Source organism: Atheta coriaria, unplaced genomic scaffold (assembly GCF_025399875.1).
Source record: "Atheta coriaria isolate IRGN ID8LTWV9N9 unplaced genomic scaffold, Caltech_Dcor_3.1 hic_scaffold_4_pilon, whole genome shotgun sequence".
NCBI classification, from domain to species: domain Eukaryota; kingdom Metazoa; phylum Arthropoda; class Insecta; order Coleoptera; family Staphylinidae; genus Dalotia; species Dalotia coriaria.
The window spans coordinates 10625965-10652039 of NW_027045446.1; the positions used below are offsets into that span (position 1 = coordinate 10625965).

Genomic DNA, 26075 nt, shown 5'->3' on the forward strand with positions numbered 1-26075 from the left:
AAAATCATGATTAAAACTATTTGAATTCAATTTCAAGGCAGATAAAACTATAAAACCAAGCTTTAAATGTTAATCAAAGTAATCCTAGTTGGATTAAGTACTCTGTGAGCCTGCGCAGCCATTTTAGACAAAAATCAACTAAAAATTGCAGTAAAACTAATGTTTTCAACGCATCGTTCTCATTTCGAGTTTATTTTCACATTGTTACACAAACGAGTGTTTCGCCCAAGTATATAAAACGTCACGTGAACCCATCAATTCACTTAAAAGTATAATTATACATAAAATATTGATATTGATGATTCAAGAATCAAAACATACATAAAACAAATATATATATGGTAAATACAATCAATAATTTACTCTAGAATAGATAAATAATTGGATACAAGCAATTGCCTCACATGTACTTGGAAGAAAACATTATAGATAAGATCAGTATTTTATACAATCTCCTCAGTCGCCACACGTTACACACCTTTCTACAACTTTACGAGTAAATCTTTGACTAGCTACGTTAGTTTCCGGGATATTCTACACCCTGCAATTCTGTTTATATTTATAATACCGACGCCATCTTAAATAAATGTAGCTCTTTGATAACACAACAATCCTAACAGTGATAAAATTGTTTAACTTGGATTAAATCAAGATGACTTGTTACATAAATGTCTTAAGAGTCAATTAAACTAGAAATATAGTTTCCTGGACGAAACATGTAATCGTTGATTGATTTTTTAAGGTTTCGTCCTTTTCGCTGCTGTAACAATGGTAATTGTCCTAAAATTAGATCAGTAACGTTCATGTTCTAAAAGTATTTAACGTATTTGTTATTTATCCATATTTCATATGCATTCACTCATCAATCACAACAATCTCTCCGATTAATAACAAATTATTCTAGTTACGATACATCTTAAATCGATTATTTCTATACAATATAAGAATCGAAGACGAGAGTCGTTTTTTGTGACTAAATGATGTAGCGCTTTGTATAAATAATGAGCAAATCGTATTTTCGCCCATATTTTGAAACCCAAAACGAAATAAAAGCATAACTTAAAGTGTTTATCACAAGTTAAAGTTTATAGTTCATTGCCATTCACCGCATATTGCACCAGCTGACTATTCATTTGTAATTGGCTTGTTATTCATTGTTTCGCAAATATCTACAGGCCTGCATAACTAATTACAAGTTATATAATATATGATATTCACTTCTAATGTGTGGATGAACGCAGTTAATGAATTAGTTTTGTTCTTGCATGAGGAAAATGCAATACAATCAAGCTCAGGTTGTTTTAAGACAGACTAAGGACGTTGTCAGACTTGTTGGAGGAGTAAATGTAGACACACGAAGACGAGTCTTCCGTGAGACTGTAGTTCTATGCATGTAGTTTTTCTACATCTAGAATTACACCTACAGCGTCTTCTTTTTCAGTGGTTTTTTAACGCGAGGTAGTGTAGTAGAACCGACTTCCTGTAAAAATAAACAATATTATTAATATCATGCAAAGAAATGTTGTAAATAACAACTCAAGCGCTAAAATTGAACAAAACACCAATTACACACACACTTTGTACATTAAATAAACGTTACACGATTAGTTATTGTTTCAGCTTCATCATCTGCAAAAGAAAACAACGCCAAAACTAAGTTAACCAAGAAAAATGTAAAAGAAAAAGGTTCGGTTAATCGTTAACTTGTTTGCGGTGTTATACTATATAATTGGCACACTAATGTGAATTCCATGCCTTCGTAAATCGGTTCCATTCTTCTAAGGTTTGTCTTCAACACTGTTGGAAGATCCGTGCCAAGATGCACGTTTGTCATCGTGTTTAAAAAGTCCCATGAATTTCGCCATTGCTGAATCTTTGGGGTCCTTGACGTCCTTTTTGCTCAAAGTTGGCGACTTGTTGAATAATTTTCGGTAAAGTTTGGGTGATGGGGACGGAGAACGTGACTTGGATTTAGTTTTACGGCGCATTTTCGGAGAATGGCAGAAAACTTCATCGTCTCCTAGTGGTTTGATTATTCCTGGTTGTAGAACAAGTGTTGCTTTGATTGCTCCTGATTGATTTGGGGGCTCTGGGGCGGTTTTCTTATGGTATTTTCCACGGCGAACTTCCGGAATATCTTCTGAAGGTTGTTCAGGGGATTTTGAGCAAGTTGCTTCAACTGATTCTAATTTTTCTGTTACGGTTTCTACTTTATCTTTGTTAACGAGATTTTCAGAGGATTTTGAGGAAATTGCTTCAACTGTTTCTATCTGTTGCTCTATTACTGGTTCTTCTAGATCCTTTTTATCCGTTTCGTTTAAAATTTCTTCAATTATTGGTATTTCCTTATCAATATCCTCATTTTTAGTAAAATTTTCTATGAAACCAGATTCTTTTCCTTCATTTTCTGGCACATCGAGTGTAGTTTTTAAAATTTGGTTATTTGGGTTGTTAGTATCGTGCTGGACGACGTCCGCATCTTCACATCCCTGATTATTAATTGAATTACCTTGGTAGCGTGACTGAACAACTGGTTGAATCGGAATTTCGCGTACGGCGGACTCTGATTCTTCATCGCTAGCGTCGATAGTGTCCAAAAATTCGTTGTCGCTTGATGATTGCGACGAGGAAGCGCGTTTTGGAGGATTCTCACAGATAGTTGGAATAGCATCTAATCTTTCAGGTTTATCATTTAAGAAAATTACATCCTCCTCGCCTATCCCCTCCTGATATAATCGAAACGTTAAAGAAACACAAATAACACGCACAAAAGAAAGAAAATAATCACATTTAAGAGAAAATTCATATTCAATTCATAGATTAGATAAATAATATACACTTACATCAGTTGTAGCAGACTTTTTTGTTGCGCTAACGGCCGCAGCTCGTGTAACCCTCGTGGGTCTCACTTTCATGGACGCGCCTCTCGCGAGAGCTTCCCGTTGTTGAAGCTTCGGAAGCGACTGTCCTGCTAATTGTAACAACGTCTCATTGCTGGAATACCCCGAGCTGATATCATCCGCCGATTGTATCGACACAATTCCTTCTGTGCGCACGTCAATTTCGGAAAAGTACATGGAAGTAGAAATACCCGCGGCACGCTTCTTCGACGGACTGCGCTTCCGAAGAGGCGCGCCGTCGATCTCGCTGATGGCATCATCGTCGTGTGCTGCGTGCCGCGGGTCGGTAAGGTCACTCAGGCTGTAGGATTTGCGAATTTGGTTAACTAATCCACCTCCACCCTAAAAATGAATAAATATATTAACATTCACAACAGGAAATTAAACAAAAACTTGTTTGATTCGAATTGAAAATTAGGACAAGTGACTTACGTTAAATAAATAAATGCTTGAATGAAGTCATGCATGCTGACTATTGTGCAAAAACTGAAAACGTTTAATACTGTAAATTAATATAAATTATTTCGAATGAGAGAGAAAGTTTTACGTCGATGATCACACAAATTGCAGTGCAGTGGTTGAAATATTAAAGGGTGCTCAGAAATTTGCAGCAATATTATATACTTAAAGAAGATAACATTTCTTATTGTACTTTTAATCCATTTAGTAGTTATTAAAACATGGAATTTGATATTCTTGAGAAAACGCACTCAAATCCCGTTGGCATGCGCAGTAAGTTAAAATGATTAAAAATAAAATCAATTAATTAATCAATTTAATCAATTAATTAATTAAAATTATAGTAAGTTAAAGCTAATAACACATAAACACATTAAAAATTAGCAATTTCTATATAAATATTGGTAAAAACTGGTACACAAAACAAAATTTAAATGTAAACAATATCAAACACGTGAATTTAACGCTAGGTGGCGGCCATTTCCATCAAAACCGCTTTTCTTTGCTCGCTCAGTCAAAAATAGTAAGTAAATCTATCCAATTTTATCTTTTACATAGTCTAAATTGTTATGTTTTTATGTCGTAAGCATTCAGTCGGTCTCTACATCACAAAAATCAGTCTTCACTATCTTTCTGTTACTCTTGCGGACGGGTTTCTCCTTATCAGCTTTAACCTTCTTGGTCTTAGACTTCTTGTCCAAGCGTGTAGATTCCTTCACTACTGGTGCATCATGAGAAGTAGTTTCGTATGGTGTAAAGTCGTCGTCAGAAGAAAACGAATCCAGATCAAAATTCATAGACTGAGACTTTTTCGGGGCAAGCGAAATGCCGTCGGTGGCGCTGTGCTCGTTAAGATGCTGATTTAGCGATGGATCGGAAACTGATTGTACCATCGACAAGGGAGGAATGTTCTGGTTAACACAATAAAACAAAACAAAAAGAAAACAACGCAAAAATTAATCGAGGTAATTGCTAAAGAGTTAAAGAAACAAAGTAAAAAAAAAGCATGGCAAGCGGTTAAAGCATGACAATTAGCTTTTTCAGTAAAGTAAAGTAAATTCATATAAAATGTTATTAAGTAGACATACCTTGAGAGCTGTTTGCATTAAAGCATTGACTCCCTTCTGTCCAATGTCCAGGACTTGCTTGTAGCTCTGCTCCTTTGCTTTCGATATATATTCATCAATTTCCTGTTAAAAATATTAAATTTTATGTTTTGTTAACCATCAATTATCATCGATTTAAAAAAAACTTACTTGTTCCCTGCTACTCAACATAGGATGAACAAATTTCCTATACAAAAAGCTTGAACCCTTCGTCGCCGGCGACAACAACCAGATGACCAGGATAATTTTGATTTCATAGTAAAACGGAAACCTGAAATTAAACACGAACACCACACGAGTTATTGAACTTTCCAAGCGTATTTCCTGTTGAAGGTAAATATAGCTTCATTTTATGCCGCTAAAAGTGCAAGTGAACAAAGTGCGCCTGCGGCAGTTACTCACCAACTTAGGAAAACATCTGTGATAGTTTCGGCGCACGTGAAAAGCGCAAACACGATCCAGTACATCATCCATTTGACCTGGAAAACATTCGCAGCATGAGCTCCTCTCCTTTACACGTTCTACTAGTTGCGAGTTATTTACATTTCGGGGTTTTGCATGCAAAGAATTTTCGATTGAGGTTTGCGCAGCTTTTAGTCAGCCTAAATTCATCAGAGTGCAAGAACTCGTCCGAAAATAGATTGACTTACTCGTATATTAAAAGCTGCACTAAACTTAAGTTAAATTAAAAGTTAAATTAAAATTACTTACATATTCTTTCACATTTTTGGATTTCACAGCTTTATAACTCGCATAGGCGGGATACAGCGTCCCGAAAAGTAATCTGAAAATCGGATAGAGCAGCATGTAAGTAAACACCCTTTGAAAGAACCAAATCCCCAGCAATACGGCGCCCAGCGTCTTCACTTTCGACGTCGCGGCGGGTCCCAGGTAGTTTCGCAGCGAGCGCGTCACTTCCGCCAGGTTTGCCATCAAGAATCCGCCAACATCGCCAGCGCGCGACAATTTCAACTCGGTTTGATCGACTGTCACACGTCGAAACGTCTCCTGATACTCAAATTCAGTCGTCTCACGTTCGTATTCCACGTTGTACTCGTAATCTTGATTGCTTTCAGAATTTTCCGAACAATCCTCGTCTAAACTAAATTCAAAATCTACATTATCCTGATTTGAGGCTGCGGACGATTGGAAAACAACGTGAATGTTGTTTGTCACGTTCGCGACGTTCACAATGGCCGACTGCACGTTCACATTGACACTGACGATGCCACTGCGCACCGATTCCAAAGCGCGCTGGGCCCACCAGTTGGTGAGGTGCACCACGTCTCGGAATAGCTTCAGGAGCGCCACCACTGGCAGAGCAACATTGAGATGCAATAGACGACGTCGACGCGATTTTTTCACAACTTTCGTGTTTTGACTTGCGGTAGGATTACTTCTGCCTGATCGGCGTTTTGTTATTTGGTAGGATGAAGGACCAGGCGCAATTTGGCTGTGATTAGTGCCAGGTACTTCGACTAGTAACATTTTTAGAGTTATATTAGGCTCGGGAATCGGCTGGTATGAGAGAGGTGTGATCAAACAAGCAGCACCGAAATAACGAATAAATTGCAGTGTGAATTGCGATGCACATTACACGAGAACAATCGGAATTCAATCAATGCGTAATTAACAATTAATTCTTTTGTTACGAAGTAATAAAAAACGAATCAATTTGCAAGTCATACGGAGACAAAATGCATAATTACTTGAATGCAATTTGTTTTCAGATACAGAATTTATTCAAGTGGTATACTTTTAGAGTTGCCAAAACGCGCAGTTAGAAAAATCGATTTGTTATTACCTTGAATCTTGATTATAGGCGTAGGCCCAACAGTAATTATTTATAAAGATGATTAAACAATTATTCAGTCGAAAATATATGACTCAACTGCAGATAGGCTCGCTGCCAATTGCTTGACAATCATATCAAGACGTGCTTTAAATGTTAATTAAAAACAAAACAACCATTAAAACGTTGAGACGATTAAGCGTTCAAAACAAAGGAATGATTTTATTTCCTTTGAGAGACATCTCCTGATAAATAAGTCTTTTATTTTTAATTCACGGACAAAATAATTTAATAAATAAATATATTCATTCATGGATATTTCATAAAAATGTGAATTCAAAGTTATTGGGTCGTGATTCCGTAATAAATCCAAAATTTAAGTATAAAAACACGGAACTACGGTCAAACCATTCCGCATTTACTAAATTATAAATGTGAAGCAACAATAATATTATAAATATAATTCACTATCGCAAAGTTATAAAAAGAATAACAGAAAATAGAAAAATAATGCTCCATTTACTTAAAGTAATTCAAAATAAATAATATGCAGCGATTTCAATAAATAAATAAATATAGCTCACCAAATGGAAAGTGCAAGTAAACACGCAGTAAAACTATAATAGTTACATGTTAAAGTTGAGAGGAAATGGAAACGCTATTCGCGTTCGTTCGTAACAAAAGAAAACCTCTTGCGTTTCGCAACTTACAACAATTCACCTCGCAAAAAGTCTAAAATTACTGCGCGCCCACTAAACAACGTATTTCTATCGAGACTTACATCTAATATCGCAGTTTTAAAGTTTAGAGTTATTATAATCTCATTACGGTCACAATGAAAATAGAAAAAGAAACAAATCGCAGCCAGAATAAAAATGGCACGTAAAGTTCAATTTCGCGCGTCTGTTTTGTTCGTTCCGTTCGTTACGCGTTATTGTTGTTATTGTAGTAAAGAACTTTCGTCATTTTGTCATTAAAGTTCAACAGCATATAACTCAACACTTTGTAAAACCATCCGTACTGAAATTGCGCGTAGTTTTAATTTCAGAATCAACGAAAAATTAACTTTTTTCGGTGTGGATTGTGGATTTAGATATGGTTTCGAAGCAATGCATAATGAATTGCTGCAAAATCGCTTGGGTAATTTACAAATTACACAATACACAAAATAATCGTGTGCGCATGTTCAATTGAACAACAGTAGACCCAGGTAGATAGGTTTTTGTGTTCAGTCGTCATTCATTCATTTCCGTTTTCATTCAAATTTTACTTTGATGAGAAATTGCTAGTTGAAATTAAAATAGATGAAAATTCATGTGATTTACGTGATTACATATACCTTACTTACACAAATAAATGGCATTTAAATATATTGTTTAAAATCACTCGCCATTTCCAGAAATTAAAGATGAAGAAATCTTCACATATTTAGGACATAATTAAATATAAATCACCAATGTGTGACCGTTCCAGACAAAAGTAACACGCACTTGAATTTGGTTCGGCTTCGACATGACTAATAAAACAGTTCCTCAAGAAGTAAAGTCACCAAAATACACACATTTATTTGTTCCTGGAATCAGCGCCTCTTTACGATTCCATCGAGCCTTTCGCTTTCATGCCAGGAATGTACATCTACATCTGCATGTAGTTGTAAATTAAACTGGTGCTAAATTTAAATTTAATTTAGAAGACGAAGAAGTACGCGCAGGCAGCAGCAATGATGCAGTGCACTCGAATTAAAACATTATTATTAAGCATCGGGGTGCGTGTGCGTGCAGTTGGCGCGGCATGTGAAAAAGACCGAAACAAACTGCGCGAGGCACCGCGCAACATATTTTGACCGCTGTTATATGTTGGGCAGCTCTGCTCTCTCGCTATAAATAATTTCAGTGCGTCGCGACGCGCACAACGTGCACAGGCCCACACGGCGTCGTGTTGTGCATAAACGAAAATAAAGAAACAGCCGGGTGGAGTCGAGAGTAGTGTTAGATCTACGAGAGCCAAATTTGATATGAAACAAAGACGAAAACAGTAGTGGACAACCTGCGACAACTGGTATTACCTAAATTAGTTTCCTAGATGATAATGTATAAAAAAAAATTCTAGAAAAGTGAAAAGTTTTTATTTTATTCCAAATTCTCATATATTTTTGGATTTCTTAGTTGTAACTAAATGATTCTCATTCGTTCCAATTGGGACATTACTTAAGTCAACATTCATGCTTCCTGAGGAGTCACAGTTGTTCACTGCGGTTAAAATTAAACCCGACAAAACAACACACACACAAAGAATCAACAAAAAATCATTATTTAATTACTCACTAATGAAAAAAACAGTATTAAAAAACTATCACAATATCGATTCTACTTTCTACATTAATACAACGTAGAACGGTTGATATTATTTCCTCAAGTTCGAAAGTTAAATTAACTTGAAGTGCGTTGGTGGATTGAACCCACTTCACCTTCAAATCGACAGAATCGAATACAGAAACATAAAAAACAGAAGTTTATATCGTCACTACGCGTCCAAGCAAACCTTTTAAGCCGATCTTCAAGATCTTAATATAATAAAATTTAGCACAAAAGGACAAGTAATTCACGAGTGATGCAAATAAAAAAAATATAATTAAACATATGTTATTTTAGTGTTACTTAGATAGCAATCCATTTCAAGGCTTTTCCATGTTTGGATAAAACTTCTTTCAGTCATTCCAACCGAGAGGATTAAATACATGAATATCGACCAACGTTTCTGAGTCATAAACGATTAATACTTAAATATAAAATTAAAAAACTATAATTATCAATGATTTCAGATATAATTTTATCATTTCCTTGAAATAAATCAATTTATAAAAATACACACTTGATAAATAAGAAAATAAATGACTAAACAACATTTATAAACCAAAATATAGCTCAAACCAATAACTATTATTTAAAAAAACTAAAAATTTCAATAATTTTCTATGCAAAAACACTGATAAAAACATAACCTAGTTACCATTATAAGCGGGACAAATAAATGTATCGATTTCCCCGCAACAGAAAAGTCATGAACTTGCCACCTATGCGTTTGTCCTTCCAAACGTCCCAATATAAAATATCAAATACAATTTCACTCATAATTTGCACAAACACAATACTAAAATGCTAATTACAGCCGATTGTATATTGTGTGTGCTTATTTCACAATATGCAAATTTATTTAACACGTGTCTGCTTACACTAATCAATTCGCACTTTATTCGCAACGCGATGATGATGAAAATAACAAGTGAAACAATTTACCAATCATAGTAATAAGATTGAATATGTACTTACATAACAACTCTTGATATGATGCCCGTAATCATGATTTATTTACAGCTGCACTCCTCTTTGCAACTCAGCCACCACCTTTATCTCTCCAATCTTCCTTCCGACGGCTATTTCAAGCGTTGGTCTAAGATTAGAACATAAGTTTAGAGACGATGGCAATTTTTCAGGGCACTATGTTACTTACGTCTTCTATTATGTTGCACTATTATTATTCCGCCGGGATAAATAAAACAATAGCATCTAATAAATTATGTATAATTCTAGAAATCAGTCTTTTCTTTGGGTGGTTGAGGGTTGAACGTTGTGTGGTCGATCAGAAGGTGATTGTTACCGATAGCACTGGATAGCGAATCTTGTTGACATGGTGAGGATGAGATTCGCCTTTGTTGCACAGAGTTCTCTGTTTTTTTGTTTGAAATGCAGCTGATGTTGGTTAATTGGATGCGTACGGTGGGATTCGCGCGGTAATACTGAGTTTGAAACGGATCGTACAGTGCGCGCGGACGGTTTTTCACCGTTTACGTTGGTTTACGTTCGTTGTTACTGCGTACAAGTACGCGAGTTGCTCCGAAACGATTGTGGTTTGTGTCAGCTGACAACTGACAGCGGACAACACTCACTTTGTTTTGCTATGCGATTCATAGTGGATTCATACTTGGGTTTATTATGTGTGGAACGGACATGCAGCGACATCTAGTTTTTAATCAGAAAACCACTTAGTTGTCATTTGCTAAAATGACAGCGAAATTTTGTTTGAAAAATGATGAAAATCTAATACATACCAAAACTATCATAAAACAATATACTATTATATTAAAGAAGTTGAATTAAACCACACCTAAACACTTATTTAGACTTATTTGTGTTTAAATACATTGTAATCATCGAATAAATTGTTTGTGTCAGCTAAAAATTATAATTAAATAGTTAAAAACCTAATAAATAAGTTGTAAATACCTGTAATATTAATTCGTTCGTGAGCACAGTCACATCCCCGATAGGTACATGGAAATAATATTGCATTCTTAAATTCAAAAAGAGTATTTTCTTCATTATTGCAATATCTCCATCCCAAGGCATCGCATAAAAAGTAGCGTGATGCAATCTTATACTCTAAAATATAATCAGTTATCAATTATTAATTTAAGCTAAGAAACAAAGCATTTACTATGTCTTCAAATCTATAAAAAACGAAACACCCCATGAGGACAATACATATGGCCATAATCATCACAGCAAAAATAACAACTTGAAATTCCTGAAATATAATTAAAGTAATAACTTAATAAGCAATATTATTGGAAGATCCAACAATATATAATGAAATTAGCATTAAAGCGAATGTTCCTGTTCCAAATGTAACGATAATAAGTATTGGATATTTGATTAAATCACCCACAGCTTTCCAAAATCTGAAATCAATAGAAAGTAAATAATTGCTATACTAAAACATTCATAATTTAATTCAATATCAACAAACTTACAAGCAAACAAGTAAATGATGCTGCACAATAAAAGAAAAACGTTTTTGGCGTTTCCATAAATCCTTTTCAAGTTTTAAATTCTCCAAAGCTTTGACAATCATAACGCAATTCGATTCAAAATATTTAGCTAACGTATAGTAAACAGCTATTATCGTCCAGATTATCATGAATAAGAAATAAATCTCCATTAGAAAAGCGACATTGAATATAATTGTAAGTGTAGTGCCCAAATCAACGAAGTAATACTAAAAACGTATTAGAAAGTATTGAAAATTTTGTCTTAAAGATGAACTTACGAATGGAAAATATAAAAAGTCCATATAAATAGCCTGAAGTGGCGATGTGATGATTTCAATCACCCAGAACAACGATATTCCAGTGAATACAACAAAAACTATTCGATTTATAGGAACATAGTTTCTCTTAATTACTTCGTCTTTGACTCTGATGAACGGTGAAGTGGTTATTATGTTTATAAGAACTAATCCGCCTGTTTTACTTCGTTTGACAAATATTGCCATGCAGGTGCCTATGAAGATTATCAGAATAAAAGTTAAATCGGATATATATTCAGTGAATTTCAGTTTATCAATACCTAAAAACAAAGCAAAAATGAGATCAAAATTACAGTTTTTTAGTTTAGTTTAGTTTTGAATTTAAAACTTACAGATTATTTTGTAGACATATCCAAACAAGCCACATGTCATTATTCCAGGGATGAAATAATAGAAAATGTTTAATATTTTCGAAAATAATTCATTGTCAGGCCAGAATATGTAACGTAGCATTGCTGTTGCCAGAGTGCAATGTTCAGCTCGGATATTTTCATATTTTAAAAAAGTTGTATCTTCAGTACAAATGTAAGGTCTGATGCGGTTTATCATAGTGAAATGTACGGACTAATAACATGTCGATGTCTTCAAATGCTATACGCTGTGAATTACAAGAAAAGAAATTATCATATTTTAGTAGTTGGCACCGATTGTAAACATAAAATATTCACCTGGAGTAAACATAATCAGTACTTGATTACTAATGTGTACAAATCTAATGTATACATACACAGTATTAATATAATTGCTGTTTATTATTGTTTCACTTACTATTATTAATGAAATTCTATCTTTTTGAAAACAAATTTGAAATAATTTGCTGTAAATTTTCAAGGTTGTTGTAAGGTTGTGCGCCGCCTGCCCCCTAGCGGATGTTTGGCAACACCGGCAGCGATGTTTGCCTCGACAAACAGCTTATTGTCATTCATTAGCAATTATCATTGTCATTTGAGTGCGAATTAAATAACTATCGGAATGCGGTTTGCCATTGCTGAGTCGTCATCAGTACCCAACGTCGCGTTGTATCACGCAGCAAGTGCTCCAAGCTGGAAAATCAGTGTGCTACGCTCGAATATTGTAGTCTTGTGATTGCTAGTGGATTGTTGTGTTGTACTACACTAACACACATGTGAAATTGTTTGGTTATCCACTGAATCTGATTTGAAAACATTGGAATACTGTATACAACATGAAGAGATCGAAATAGAGTGCGATTTTGGATACTGTGAGAAGTTGAAGATGGCATTGGCGCAGGAATTCATTTGTCAAACGATGGATTTTCTTGGAAAATTATGACCAGCTTCCAAAAGAGGCAACATGACAACAGGTAGAGATCTGTAATTCTGTGTCATATGGTTTATAGGTAGTGCTATATTTACTCAAAGAAAACTATGGCTTCCATGGATGTTGGAGTTGTTCAAATTAAAAAGAAGATAACACCTGAAATAATATTACACAATCGAATAAACAAAGGATATCAACGTTTTAGTAAATTAAGAAAAGTCGTGTAGATTAGTTGGTTACCTGCGTGTAGATGTCGCTGCGATTCAGTTTCTCTGAATATTGATTCATGTTGACAGAATTGTATTAAACACTATACGGTTATTATAAGATATCTATGTAAGTATGAATTAATCAGGTCAGAAATTAGTTGCTCCGGGATATCTTTCTCATTGCATGTGCGATTCGAAAGGTTGCTGTGGGGAAGATATCCCTGAGTAACTTTGGGCTGTCTTGATGATGGCGGTGAGAGCGCACATTGGGCTGCCTATAGCAAACCGCCCGCGCAAACAACCGCAGACGCAAAACCGTGCTGCTGCGGAGAGTCGAATGCGGTTCGATCGCACGCCCTGCAAGGCCTGCGGCGGCGTCGCAGCCGGTTTTCGAAATCCAGCTCGCGCGCTTTCCCGACAACGGCCGACGCGCGGCGAACACGAACGCCGGCGCTGCCTGGTGGGTACCGAGCGCGCCAGCCGCCTCGTTCGCTAGCTAGCGAGATTGAAAATCTTTATATATGCGTATATCGTGCGCGGCGAGCGGCAGCAAGCGCGCTATGTTGTTTTGCGTACGCGAGCGTAGCGTGCGTGCGTAACAAACGTTCGTTGCATCCAAATCCAAGAAAAAAAAAACGCGTGCAAATTCAAAAACCCGTGATTGTGCTCAGTGCGTGGGTGAGTAGTTTGTGTGGCTGGGGAGAAAAGGTACGAAAGGGTCCACACCACTGAGACACCGAGACTACAAATCGCGAACGGCGCGAGAATTTCGGGGCTGTGAGATGCCCGCCGAGTTCAGAGTGCATTTTTAACCTAACGTTATCAGCGCAGCGTAGATAGTGGTGCGCGGCCACACGAATTGGATGAGCAATGTGAACGTGCGTGTGCGGTGCAGTGCCTGGTGATTTTTATTTGTTGGTAATATTCCTGTGGTTGTGGTGGTGAAGAATTTGGCGAGGGAGAGCAGGAGTATAATAACCATGGCGTGCAAGGCGCGCGAAGAGATTGTCGGCAAGAGGTTTCTCTCGGTCGCCAGTGGATTCAGCAAGCTGAAGCTGGGCAAGATCGCCGAATGGGGCTGGCGGGCAGGTGTGATACGTGCCGCCACGCACAAAGATAATTTCCACAAGGAGCTGCAGGTAAAGAATGCGACTAGCGACACACGTTTTATTAAGACTTTCACTCTTGATTTGGCCGTGGGTTGTGTTTTTTTTTTTATGGGGATATGTAGGGTGCGGATGCACTTGCTTCAGACAGGTTCGACCGATATCGAAAAAGGGGGTGTGTTCCTGAACGCACAGCATACTTCCACGTAGCGCGGGCTAGTGGGTAGTAGTACATTGGAATTCTCACTGATATATACCGGGTGTTTCAGGAATATTATCTTGATAATAAAAGGATATTAATATGCTTCCTAATGATTATTTTTGGGTAATAAATTGGATATTTGGATAGATATTAATATTTTATGTGATATTCACATAATTAACGCAATATATTTTTAAATATTGCATTTATTCAGTATCTATAGGTAAATAAATATTTGGTAACTCTGTGGCGTTCATAATATACTTTGTTATCAGTCAATCCTATGCTAATATGGAGTATTTTGTGTTTTCTCAAACTTGTTTGTTCGTGTTTAGTAAAGTTTTGTGACATTGTGATGTCATTTATTCTCTATGCGTTTGATTGTTTTTCATTGATATTTATATATCACTAGCTGTTGCCCGCGACTTCGTTCCGGCAGTGTTTAATAAAAATGTAATTCGTTTTTACTCTCTTGTTCTAGACATACTCGTAGTAAGAGTCAATTCTATCAATAAGATTAGCAATTTTAATTTAAAGAAATTAATTATATAAAGTTTTGTCAATAATGCACTTCAGCGCGCCATCTCGAATTCAACTATTTAACTATAACTATGATTGAATCTCAATGGCAAATTTTATTCTATAGAAAAGAGCTGTTTTGAGGATTTTCCCGGCAAATATTCGAATTTTTCTCACCTTTTAAACCTTCCCTAGACCTCCACGAATAATTCAAGACCAAGATATGATAAATCCGTTCAGCCGTTCTCGAGTTTTAGCGAGACTAACGAACAGCAATTCATTTTTATAAATATATAGATTGGTGTAATTCAGTCGTGGGTAACTGCACTTAATAACAGATTGGTGGTCAATAATGCGTAATAATGTAATATAAACCGATTATTGCGAGTATTGATTTGTTTGTGTTTGAGGGTATCGTATATTTGGTATAATTCGGGTACTTTGAGGTATTTTAATGACAAGATAGGTTTGTGAAGTCGTATTCCCTAAATAATTTAGTTGTTTTTATTAAAAAACAGTCAATATGTAATTTGGCCGAAAGTTTTTTAACACATCCTTTAAAAACTATCTTTTTAATCGAAGATATCTATATCTCACGTGAAACAAATGTAGGTATTTGGGTAAATGTAGGATTAATAAAACAAGGGGAAATTACATATTTCAAATAACTGCACAATAATACAACAAAACTCCGTGGTAAACAATTCCCAGATAAGTAGATGTGCAACACATACCAATTTAACATGCAACCTGCATTTGTTTTGTTTTTACTTACGAGTACTGTGTGCAACTGCGCATATTCTATAAAAGTTTAACACTTGAACAATATCATACAGGATGTTAAGTTAATACAGGTATTCAAAAATTTCGAATAATTTTAATTAGGATTTGTTTAAACTGTGGATTAAGGCTTATTTGAAGCATTTATGATAACACATAGTTACTTATTGGTATTTCGGTATATTTTATTGTGTGTTCACATTATGTTCATTAATGTGCTAAATTATGTTCGTTATCAAAGATTGTTGCCAATGACATGCAACATTCTCGTTTGTTTACATAAAAATTAATATAAACAAATCATATTTGTAAATTTTCTTTCTTTTTTCGAAAGATACTCGATTTTATGACAAATTCTCAGTTAAATTAGCAAAAAAATTAAGCAATGTTTAATTATTTACAAAAAATACGCGTCGTTAAATCATAAAATTTAATTAACTAACCTGACAGTTAAGTCTTGTTTTCAACTAAAAATAGTCAAAAATGCGATTTGTTCGAATTTAAAATATTTGTATAAGTTTAATTTCGTGTCAAAATTATATAAGCTGACTCCTGTATTTAGAGACAACCTGGTTTAGGGGTACGACTACGGTACCCTTCTCCTATTGGAATCCAGTTTGTTTCCTCATACTTTTCTTTTGCTCTACGCTAAGCACTTGTGCATTGGCAGGTGATTTTTGTGACTTCTGAAGTACAATTTGATTCAATACGAATATTTTTAATTGTTTTGATACCAGACTGCCCAACCTTACGTTAATTAAATTATAAACTTCATAATTAGTAATTATGATGCCTAATTTATTTATCAGCACGAATAACAGTTACGAACTTGCCTGCATATCCTGCTGTATTGGTAAACACTCGTATAATTAACTTTTTTTTTGTATTATTGTTTTTGTTTCTGCGTAGTGAAGACTATAAATGTTTCATTTTATTTAATAAAACTGGAATATATAAGTTGCTTCATCCGTGAACGGCATTGACCTGCTGAATAAAATACAATTTTAATAAAACAAAATTAGGAACAAGTCGAACTTGTTTATTATGGCTGGCGGTGTGTTTTGTTATAATTTATCGCATGAAGAGCGGCAGCTTAACGCAAATAACTCGGGTGTATTTCGGAGCAGAAATTGAAATATGTTTACGGAATAAAATTCGTTAATTGTGTTGGTTCTGTTTTAAATTAGGCATAATTCAGTTTTGCACGAAGAACGATTGCGTGCACGTGGCAATCATCATAAATGATTAATAATTAAGACCTAATTATTTAAATTTCGACTAATACGTTGAAAATATTACTAAAAAATTTCATTTTATGCAACTATTTATTCTTTTTACGGATTTGTGTAGTTTCTAACATTTTTTCTCTGATAAATGAAAACGGATTAATAATTAAGACCTAATTATTTAAATTTCGACTAATACGTTGAAAATATTAACTGAAAATTTCATTTTATGCAACTATTTTTTCTTTTTACGGATTTGTGAAGTTTCTAACACTTTTTCTCTGATGAATGATAACGGAATTTCTTTTTCTTGTTTGTTTATTTCTTGCGCGCGCGTGGTTTTTGCATTATTTATAAGTATCTATCTAAATTGTATTTCGTGCTGTCTAGAAGAACCAGCAAGTGTGCGCTGCGCACCCGAGAGAAAGTTGCGCGTTTATTATAAGAACAACTTGCAGGCGCGAGTAGCCATCCACTGCGCGCGCGGTTTGCGGCCACACCGCCGAATAAGAGAGTACATGTACTAGAATAGTAGTAGTTGTCGGACGACGCCGCCGTCGCACGTTTTCTATACGAATATTCAGCCGGTGCACTTTTTGTGCTCCGAGTATAAATAAAATTAGTAGAAACCTTGCGCGCGTGGTGCGTGTGAGCGAAGAGGTGCTGCGCGGTCGATGTGAGCGGCAGCGTGCGCGCGCGATGCATGAGGCCGTTCATTCACCTTAAGAGTGTTCTCTTTTGGGCTTCCACCTAGTGTAGGATACACTGTGTCTCTTGCCATCCGTGCTGCACCAGAATTTGACTGCCTGCAGTCTTGGAAATAAAATGTATTCAAATGTATCTGGTGGAAGTTGACAGACATGTTTGTACAACCGGATGTGCCCTAATACGGATTCAATGATACACCACTGGTTGTGGACAGAAACCTGAAACCATTTTTGATTTGCTTGTGTCTCAAAACGTCAAAAATGACTTCTTGCTGAAGTTGGTAGTTGGTAGTTTTCGAAGTCTTGCGTATCAGCATCTTTTAAAGTGCCACCTCTAGCACTCTTCTATGTTCATAACTATAACACTTTGAACAAGTTTGCTCCCCGGTGTAGTGGCCTTGGGTTTTCCTCCAGCGCGGCAGAAAATTGTCTCAAGTGGAGTCCATAATAGAGATGTAGATTAAGCTAAGCATGGAACACCCCCACTGCTGTGTGGATGAGGGATTGTATGGAGTGGAACGCGAAAGGGGTAGGATTCTAAAGGTTTATACATCCGATGTGATGCCATTTGGAAATGTGCAATTCGGATCCATTACCATCGTTACCCACGTCTCTCTCATGCTTGTCTTTCTCATATAGGATTTTACTATCTTCTATTCCTCCTTCCTGGTAGATGTTATCAGACAATGGTTGGAAGGCATCGGCATCTCGATGCGGGCGTGCATTCCGCTGCTGCTGTTTCAAGTTATCCTAGTTAGGAGGCAAACTTTTAGGCCATTTTAGGTAAAAGCCTAACTCTGCAGGCAAGAAAGCTGTATGCTGGAGTAAGGATGGTGGAGGATTGTTGGGATTGAATGGGGCACAATGTGCTAGCGGTACGGGTACTCGCGGGCCTGCTGCTGCTGCTACTGCTGCTAACATCGTAACGGGTCCGCCGTGGAAGACGCGCGTTTCCATCCCTTTAAGCTCGACGAGGAAAGCCCCGTTATCGTAATGGTCCTTCAGTACGCTGCACGCGTTTGCTTGCTAGGCGTTGCTCTTGGCAACGACACTGACGGTGGAAACTGCTTCGGGGCCTACTGTAATCATGCGACCCACTGTCAACCCACTCGCGGGGTTTCGTTATGTGGAAAGATCACAGGTTTAAAAATATGACGTCATTAGACACTTCTAGAGTAAACTATAGTGAATTAAGGTAGAAATCTGTAAGTTTTTTTCTCCTCGTGACTAAAACCCGTGACTAAAGTACTTTTACCTGCTTCAAAATAAAAATTTGTTTCTGAGAATATTTAGATGCACCTGTACGTCATCTCGTAGTGTTTGTAGGTTGGGAAACTGATTGTGTAACCGACAAACACAATAGGTCAATATAAAAACCGCTCACATCTCCACCAAATCCAATCTATGCCCACGTAGCTGTGTGGCGTGGTGGCGCAACGGTATAAAAATTACGCATTACTTTCAAGTTCTCATAGTCTTATTATGATTATTATCCTATAATATTTATTTCGCTGGCGATGAAAGTTTCCAACGATGTAAATTCTTGTGTAACGTTATGAGGTCAAGTTTAAAACGCCCTAGAATCTCGCAAAATCGTAAAATTTTATAGGCTTTAGCAAAATTTCGCACAGTGATGTATTGCACTGGATGTTTTTTTTTGTTTTTCGCTGTATATACCATTACCATGAGACTGTAGAGTGTTGTGTTGCGTGCGCGCGTGTGATTGTGTAAAATTCGACCGGGTAGGCAGGCTCGTGGCGAGAACGCCCGGCAGGTCAATATCCTTGCCGATCGTTTCGGTTTGGCCCGCACGTTCGCCCGCCCGCCGCTATAGATAGGTGTATCGAGTACACGCGGTGTGTGCGCCGCGTGCGTGCGTCGTCGCTCGTCCGACAGCCAAAAAAAGCGTGCCATTAACGATCTCGCCGACCTACTCAAGCACAGTGCGTGTATTAAACGCAGGCAAGTAATTGGAAAATAGGGATATGCAAGGAAAACTGCTTTGGAGTAACATTATTCAAGGTTTCAACTATTGCCTACATCCTGGTTTGATTTTTAACTTAAAAAAATAAATTTTAACTAAAAAAAAATCCAATGAATCATTAGTTTTTAGGTCATCGTACAGCCTCAGGCGTACTTATATATATTGCGCAATCGTCCCATCCCGTTACAGTTAACGAAATAAAATCCTACAATTTTTAATTAAAGGTTTTAATTGATATTACATAAAAACACTTTAGTTGGATGCAGTTGCAGGTTTGCTTCACGTGTGTGCTGCAAAATTGCATAACATACATGTGAAAATTGAAATATTGCACTTTTTATTGCACATTTTTTTTTATTTTATGCTGGAAATAGTTTAGTCTATAACTTTTGTTAATTGCTGTATCCCTTTATTTTGACTACCATTAAACGACTGAAAAACTCTTTGTTGTGCGCTAGTCTAAACCCAGTAGGAAGGGGTCTGAAGCGCTTTCAAAACGATTAAACTTTGAAAATTCGATCGTTTCCACTAGCTGCTAGTCCACCCTGGAACTTTGCACTTACATTTTGTACAATTTCGAGCTTCTACGAACCTCGATTCGGGCGGAGCGATGGACTGAGGTTTAGTCGATTATAATGGTGATTGCAGCGCGGCAACGAAATCGATTTGCCATTACTGAAAATTACTACCACAACGCGACTGTATTAGATTCAATGGCAGTGAACTCTCGACGCGCACGTTTCGGCTTTATGAAATTCATTCGACAATTTCGAAATATTCCAATTGCTAAATGTGACCAGCCAGCCCACGTACGGACATAATGAAGGGTAATGACGACCACGGACGTTGGACGTGTAATTATTCATTGTTTCACTCGAAGCTCAAAGGCATGGGTTTTGCTTGTGGAAAATGTCATAGCATGGGCAATTATATTTTGGTCGTTTAGTTTTTGTTGAGACCTATAGGACACTTGGCGGCCGGTGGAGAGTCCTGGCAGACAAACAGGCATGCGGATATAAATAGCTTCAAATAGTCAGACGCACATTGCGATGACATACAGAGACGGTTAACGAGGCATATAATTTTAGGACGAAATTCAACATTGTGAATAGTTTTTGAGTTTATTTTAAATTTAATTTTATTTATTTAAAAATAGTATGGATTATTTTACCTGGCAGTGAGAATGAAAGTATTGCTATCTATTCTATTCTCTCCCTTGCTGGTAAGCACTTGCTGAAGCGAGGGATTCCCTGAATGATGCGTTGAGCTCTTCTGCTGCTCAGCTGCACTCGAGTACGTGTGCTGCGGCCGTTGCCGGGCGGTGGTCGCGTGGAAACGGAGGTGCAAAGTGTTTGGAAAAGCATCCAGGCAACGTGTTTATTCAAGCTCTCCACAGCGCATATTCACCACTAGCAGTGGACTAAATTATATTTTTTTACTTCTCACAATATTTCCATAATAATGAAGGGAATGTGTATGTATTATACATCATGATCGATAAAACGTATAGTTATGTATTCTAAAAAATCATTCCTATCTATATTTGTTTTGTGAGTTTTGGCAAAACAGAAAAAAAAACGCTGTGAGTTGTGAATACTTGGTGCATTCATGCAACTACACATTAATGGTCTCTTTTCATCACTTCATGCCTCAGGAGGCTTTTATTTTGTACAAACAGGACTTACAGGAGGTTTAACCATACATATTCTCACAGAATTCAGGTGACATTTATGATATCAGACTCATAAATCAAAGAAAAACTCAAGATGAAAAAATATATGAAGATATTTATGATATTTAAGCGCCATCAACTTAGAAAACAAACGAACACCATGAAACTATTATTTTCCGTTGACACATAGCTAACATTCGAAATAAAGTTGACGCACATGCGAAAATAATTACACGCTTGTCAGTGCTGCGTGTGTTTCAATTAGAATTAATTAAAAACTCATTTGTTTTCATCATCCCGCGCATATTTATGTATACTCATATGTTTACATTAAATTAGCAATTTTAAGTGTTTTAATTCATATAGATTAGAGTTTTGTGTTGGATATAAACAAATGAAAATTAATTCGAATATTTTAAAGACAAGTTTTATAAATAACTGGTTGCGGAGCTGCTTATCCTTGACCTTTGCGATAGCTGGACGCGTGATAAGAGTTTTATTGCTATATTTTATAGATGTGTGACTGCGAGTGGTCTTTAAATGCAATATGAATAAATATAAAGTTTATGAAGTATTGGGTGATATAGTTCTTCTGGTAGTTTTATTCATGAAGAAGATATAAAAATTAAGTTTTATGGGAGCTTAGGAAGAAGTGATTTTATGCCGAAAATATTAATTGTTGGAGAAAATATTAAGAAAATTGATAAAAATTTATTTTTATTATTTCTTACTAGCTGTTGCCCGCGACTTCGTTCCGGCAGTGTTTAATAAAAATGTAATTCGTTTTTACTCTCTTGTTCTAGACATACTCGTAGTAAGAGTCAATTCTATCAATAAGATTAGCAATTTTAATTTAAAGAAATTAATTATATAAAGTTTTGTCAATAATGCACTTCAGCGCGCCATCTCGAATTCAACTATTTAATTATAACTATGATTGAATCTCAATGTCAAATTTTATTCTATAGAAAAGAGTTGTTTTGAGGATTTTCCCAGCAATTATTCGAATTTTTCTCACCTTTTAATCCTTCCCTAGACCTCCACGAATAATTCAAGACCAAGATAAGATAAATCCGTTCAGCCGTTCTCGAGTTTTAGCGAGACTAACGAACAGCAATTCATTTTTATATATATATATAGATTAGGGTGTCCGTTATTTCCCACATTGATTTTTTTCTTGTTGCCGCCCTCTGAAGTTTTAGTTTTAGCTCTAAAATAAATAATCCAACGTAAATTAGCTCTTAATTTTTAATTTAAACCGTGCCGGAATCATGATACATTTTCCATTTAAATAACATGGGATTTGCTGACGTTTTGCATTTAATTTGTTATCTCCAAAGTAAATAAACCTACAGCTTCGACAAAGGCATATTCTAATGCAAAATTTTACCCTCTACAAAAAAGATCTCTTTGGTTTTTTCCATAAAAACATTCCTGTAAAAGTTATTTGCAATCAAAGTTATTCACATAGTTTATAATCTCATTCACAGCAAATTCTATATGCGCCACCTATGATCAATTGATCGCAACTAGAGTTTAAGTTACAATAGTCGCGTATCGACAACGTGTCAATGTATAACTTTAATCGCAAATAACTTTTACAGGAATGTTTTTATGGAAAAAACCAAAAAGATATTTTTTGTAGAGGGTAAAATTTTGCATTAGAATATGTCTTTGTCGAAGGTGTAGGTTTATGTACTTTGGAGATAAAAAATTAAATGCAAAATGTCAGGAAATCCCATGTTATTTAAATGGAAAAAGTATCATGATTCCGGCACGGTTTAAATTAAAAATTAAGAGCTAATTTACGTTGAATCATTTATTTTAGAGCAAAAACTAAAACTTCAGAGGGCGGCAACAAGAAAAAAATCAATGTGGGAAATAACGGACACCCTAATATAGATATAGATTGTGAATTATTTTTTTGGCAATTACTTAGTCTTACTAAATACGATGGTAGTCTTAAAAGTTTTAAAATTTTCGATGTTTTGTCGTATTTTTAAGTTTAAACCTCAAATATTGATTGTGCTGCGCACCTTACGTAAGAGCACAAACGCCAACAACGACCTACGCATATTTGCTCCGTTATTTATGGCAGATATGCTCGTAATTTCGATTCTTTCGCTCTCACACGCGCGCCATGAGTTGAGTGTTGGGTGGGTTTGCACTCTGGCATTAGTGTTACCACATATGCATCGTAAATAAAAGGTCCTGTCGCGTTTATGCACGACGCGTTTCTCCGTAAAACACCAACGTGTTGTGTGTCTCGTGTGCCATGCCTATAGTAGTTCTTTAGTTCCATAGAAATTGCCCGCGCTGCAAACGAAAACCCATTCTTGTCAATTCACCTCGCGCACGACAACCGAGAGAGTACAGTTTGAATATGAACGAACGATAAAAGTTGTATGTGCGTAGTTGTTGTGTGAATTCCGGAGATCTCATGAGGATATTATGCACAATCTGCGACACACCGGCGATTACTGCATACATTACCCAGGCATTTGATGATGCTGATGCTGATGAATGAAGCGTTGCAATGCGCATGCATTGTGCGCTTGAATAGACGCCGTTTCGGGGCGTTCGCCGAACAAAAGTGAATTAAATTCTTTACTAGGTCACTCGGTTGAATTAATACACAACGTAGGCGCTGGCCGTTCAAAAGAATTTACATACCACAATTGAGGTATGAAACTCAAGTTATAGTTGTATTTTACGTCATTGACGTCGTGGAGCATTTTTATTTTTCGCTATAAAGATAAAAGTTGAAGTCCGTTGGAATCGGCACACGGATGTAACGGCAGGTTTCGCGTGTATGACCAGTACACGTTTGGTGCTGTTGCGAAAAAAGCCGAGTAGTTAGCTCGACTAAATTTGGAGCGATACAACATCTGTCAGCGGCGAGTCAGAGTAAATTATCACCACTTATTTACTTATTTGTAACAAGTAAATACGAGCGTACAATAATGTTGGACAGCGCTTGGACAATGTGTGAATTTAGATTAGTCTATTTAAGCGCAGCATCTTCAACTAAACACGCAGAAAAAATTCTAGTGATAGAATGCGGAATTGTTTCACATTTGGGCAAAACATCCGCATTCGAGATGGGAATCGTCTTGAAATGAGAAAAATTATTTCCATTTAAGGATAAACCCGTTGAAATGAAAATGGAATAATAAAATATACATCATAGAAGTACAGAAATTCAATTTTGGTTTATTACTGAGCAAAATTCTTTTAAATTTTTAAGTAAATTGAGAAAATTTAAAATTTTTAAGTAAATTTCTTTGAATTTTAATGTCTTTTGATTGGAAATATCAATTTTCTTTGTCAAAAACAAAAATTTTTCCTCCCCGCAGCTTGTTTTCTGCTAGTGGCTGGGTGGCGGGTGCTCGTCTGTCATTCTCTCGCGACGGCGGTTTTATTGATTTCCCCGGAGAAGAGCAGAGGGCCGTTGCGTGTGCGGAATGTAACGCGTCAATGCCTCCGCCGCTGCCACCGCCTGACAAGACGGGCTGCGGGGTTGCACCCGACGCGCACAGCCCACCATATCATCCTTATCCACATCCCCATTCTCCATGTGCACACACACACGCCACACACGCATGAAACCGCGCCGCGGGTACTACTTCTGCTTAATTGAATCCCCGGAGCATTCGCAGCCGCCAGCCGCGCACCATCCACCCGAATATAGTCTCGCAGTGGGTGGAAGTCTGAGTCTCTGAGTCGGTGGAGTGGTTGTGAGTTTGTGAGGCTATTGAGAGCAGACGTCGCCGCCGCCACCATCGACGATGATGACGATGACGAACAAGTGTGCCGAAGCACCAGAAAGCTTGGAAGGCTTGCAAGCGCGCGCCGTATTTGATGTGTGCTGAGTTATTTGTTCTGGTACAAGTTTCCCGAATGCGATTTTCGAATTGGAATGGGATTGCGAATGAGCGTGGAGTGTGGTAGCGTGGCACGCATTGGGAATGCTTTTGCTTTACTCCACTAGCATGATTTCGATATCAGAATCGGGCACGAGTGCGTCTAGCTTTGGATACAGGACTGTCCAGAACAGATTTCAATCATCGTGATTACTCGAGAATTCTTGGGGTTAAACATGCCAGCCGATTTAATTCAGCTTTATAAGTCAATTTGTTTATATTTACGGAAAAAATGATTTTGGCGCAAGCTCCACCCCGTGACTAAAAGCCGTGACTAAAGTACTTTAGTCATGACCTTGGTAATTTTATTTTTATTATGATTTCCCATTTTAATAACGAAATTTCTGCGTTTATTTGACATTTACACGGAAATTCAACATGATCTGTTCAAATATCAAATTTGAAATTAACCTTGTTAATTAAGTGCACGAAGTTTACAAATTAGCCAAAGCAATTACGTCATAAACTACTTTAGTGTATTGGTGGAATGAAAATGGAATTTAATCTCTACCTGCGCCTCGACTATTTTTGACCGGAATAATTAAATTTCCACAGCGTGTTATCCTCTGTGTAGATAAGCGACAGACCTACCTGCACCACTCTACATATTTGCACACTCATGTGCGCATGTAAATCGCGTTGTGTTGCTGTAGAAAAATTTAAAAATAAATCTTTCAAAACCCCGTGAGTGATGCGCGTCCCTTTGATGTTATTTTTGTTCGGAAATTGTTTTGGGTTGTAGCTTTCGATGCGTGAGGTGTTTACTTTTTATAGACCTATTAATATACTATTTTAATATAGGCTTATCTAATCGTCAACAGTTTAAAATTTTAAAACTTAAAAATTAAACTATAATTGAAAAGTTATTTGTGCTTTGTGTTTAGAACCGGTTTTTTGTTTGTTTAGTAACTTTCTAGCACGCAATGTGAGGTTGTTTAAGGAACACGCTTTGGGTGGTTAATAATAAATTGCGAAATTGCATGTTCGCATGTTTGTAGTCTGTTATCATCGCGAGAGCGAGCCTTTACCTCGTCAGTTCTACGTTGTATTTATATCGAACAGGA

The 26075-nt window shown here is 36.7% G+C and overlaps 3 protein-coding genes across 4 annotated transcripts in view; 1 reads left to right on the forward strand and 2 right to left on the reverse strand.

Moving 5' to 3' along the window:
- Positions 1-162: 162 nt before the first annotated feature.
- Positions 163-9814, reverse strand: LOC135790280 (uncharacterized). 2 transcript variants are annotated; one of them, XM_065300463.1, is made up of 9 exons: positions 9768-9814; positions 9587-9707; positions 5177-5249; positions 4868-4944; positions 4616-4736; positions 4448-4549; positions 2844-3242; positions 1756-2726; positions 163-1480 (listed from the first exon to the last, which is right to left on the reverse strand). In XM_065300463.1, exons 2-8 carry the CDS (start codon positions 9616-9618, stop codon positions 1779-1781), a joined length of 1752 nt encoding a protein of 583 aa, XP_065156535.1. In that variant the 5' UTR covers positions 9619-9707; positions 9768-9814; the 3' UTR covers positions 163-1480; positions 1756-1778. The 2 variants fall into 2 exon arrangements, with proteins under 2 accessions (XP_065156535.1, XP_065156536.1); XM_065300464.1 differs by lacking the exons at positions 9587-9707; positions 9768-9814 and adding an exon at positions 7606-7843.
- Positions 9815-10371: 557 nt separating this feature from the next.
- On the reverse strand, positions 10372-13010 carry LOC135790284 (uncharacterized). The gene is made up of 10 exons (XM_065300468.1): positions 12924-13010; positions 12523-12839; positions 12071-12445; positions 11735-12000; positions 11364-11662; positions 11068-11312; positions 10896-10995; positions 10752-10841; positions 10541-10696; positions 10372-10489 (listed from the first exon to the last, which is right to left on the reverse strand). Exons 4-10 carry the CDS (start codon positions 11949-11951, stop codon positions 10430-10432), a joined length of 1167 nt encoding a protein of 388 aa, XP_065156540.1. The 5' UTR covers positions 11952-12000; positions 12071-12445; positions 12523-12839; positions 12924-13010; the 3' UTR covers positions 10372-10429.
- A 398-nt stretch (positions 13011-13408) lies between these two features.
- The window catches only part of Kdm3 (Lysine demethylase 3), a 93731-nt gene continuing 81064 nt past the window's right edge, over positions 13409-26075 (forward strand). The window contains 1 exon segment of the mRNA XM_065300470.1: positions 13409-14031. Within this exon segment, the coding sequence (XP_065156542.1) occupies positions 13873-14031 (159 nt within the window). The 5' untranslated portion in view covers positions 13409-13872.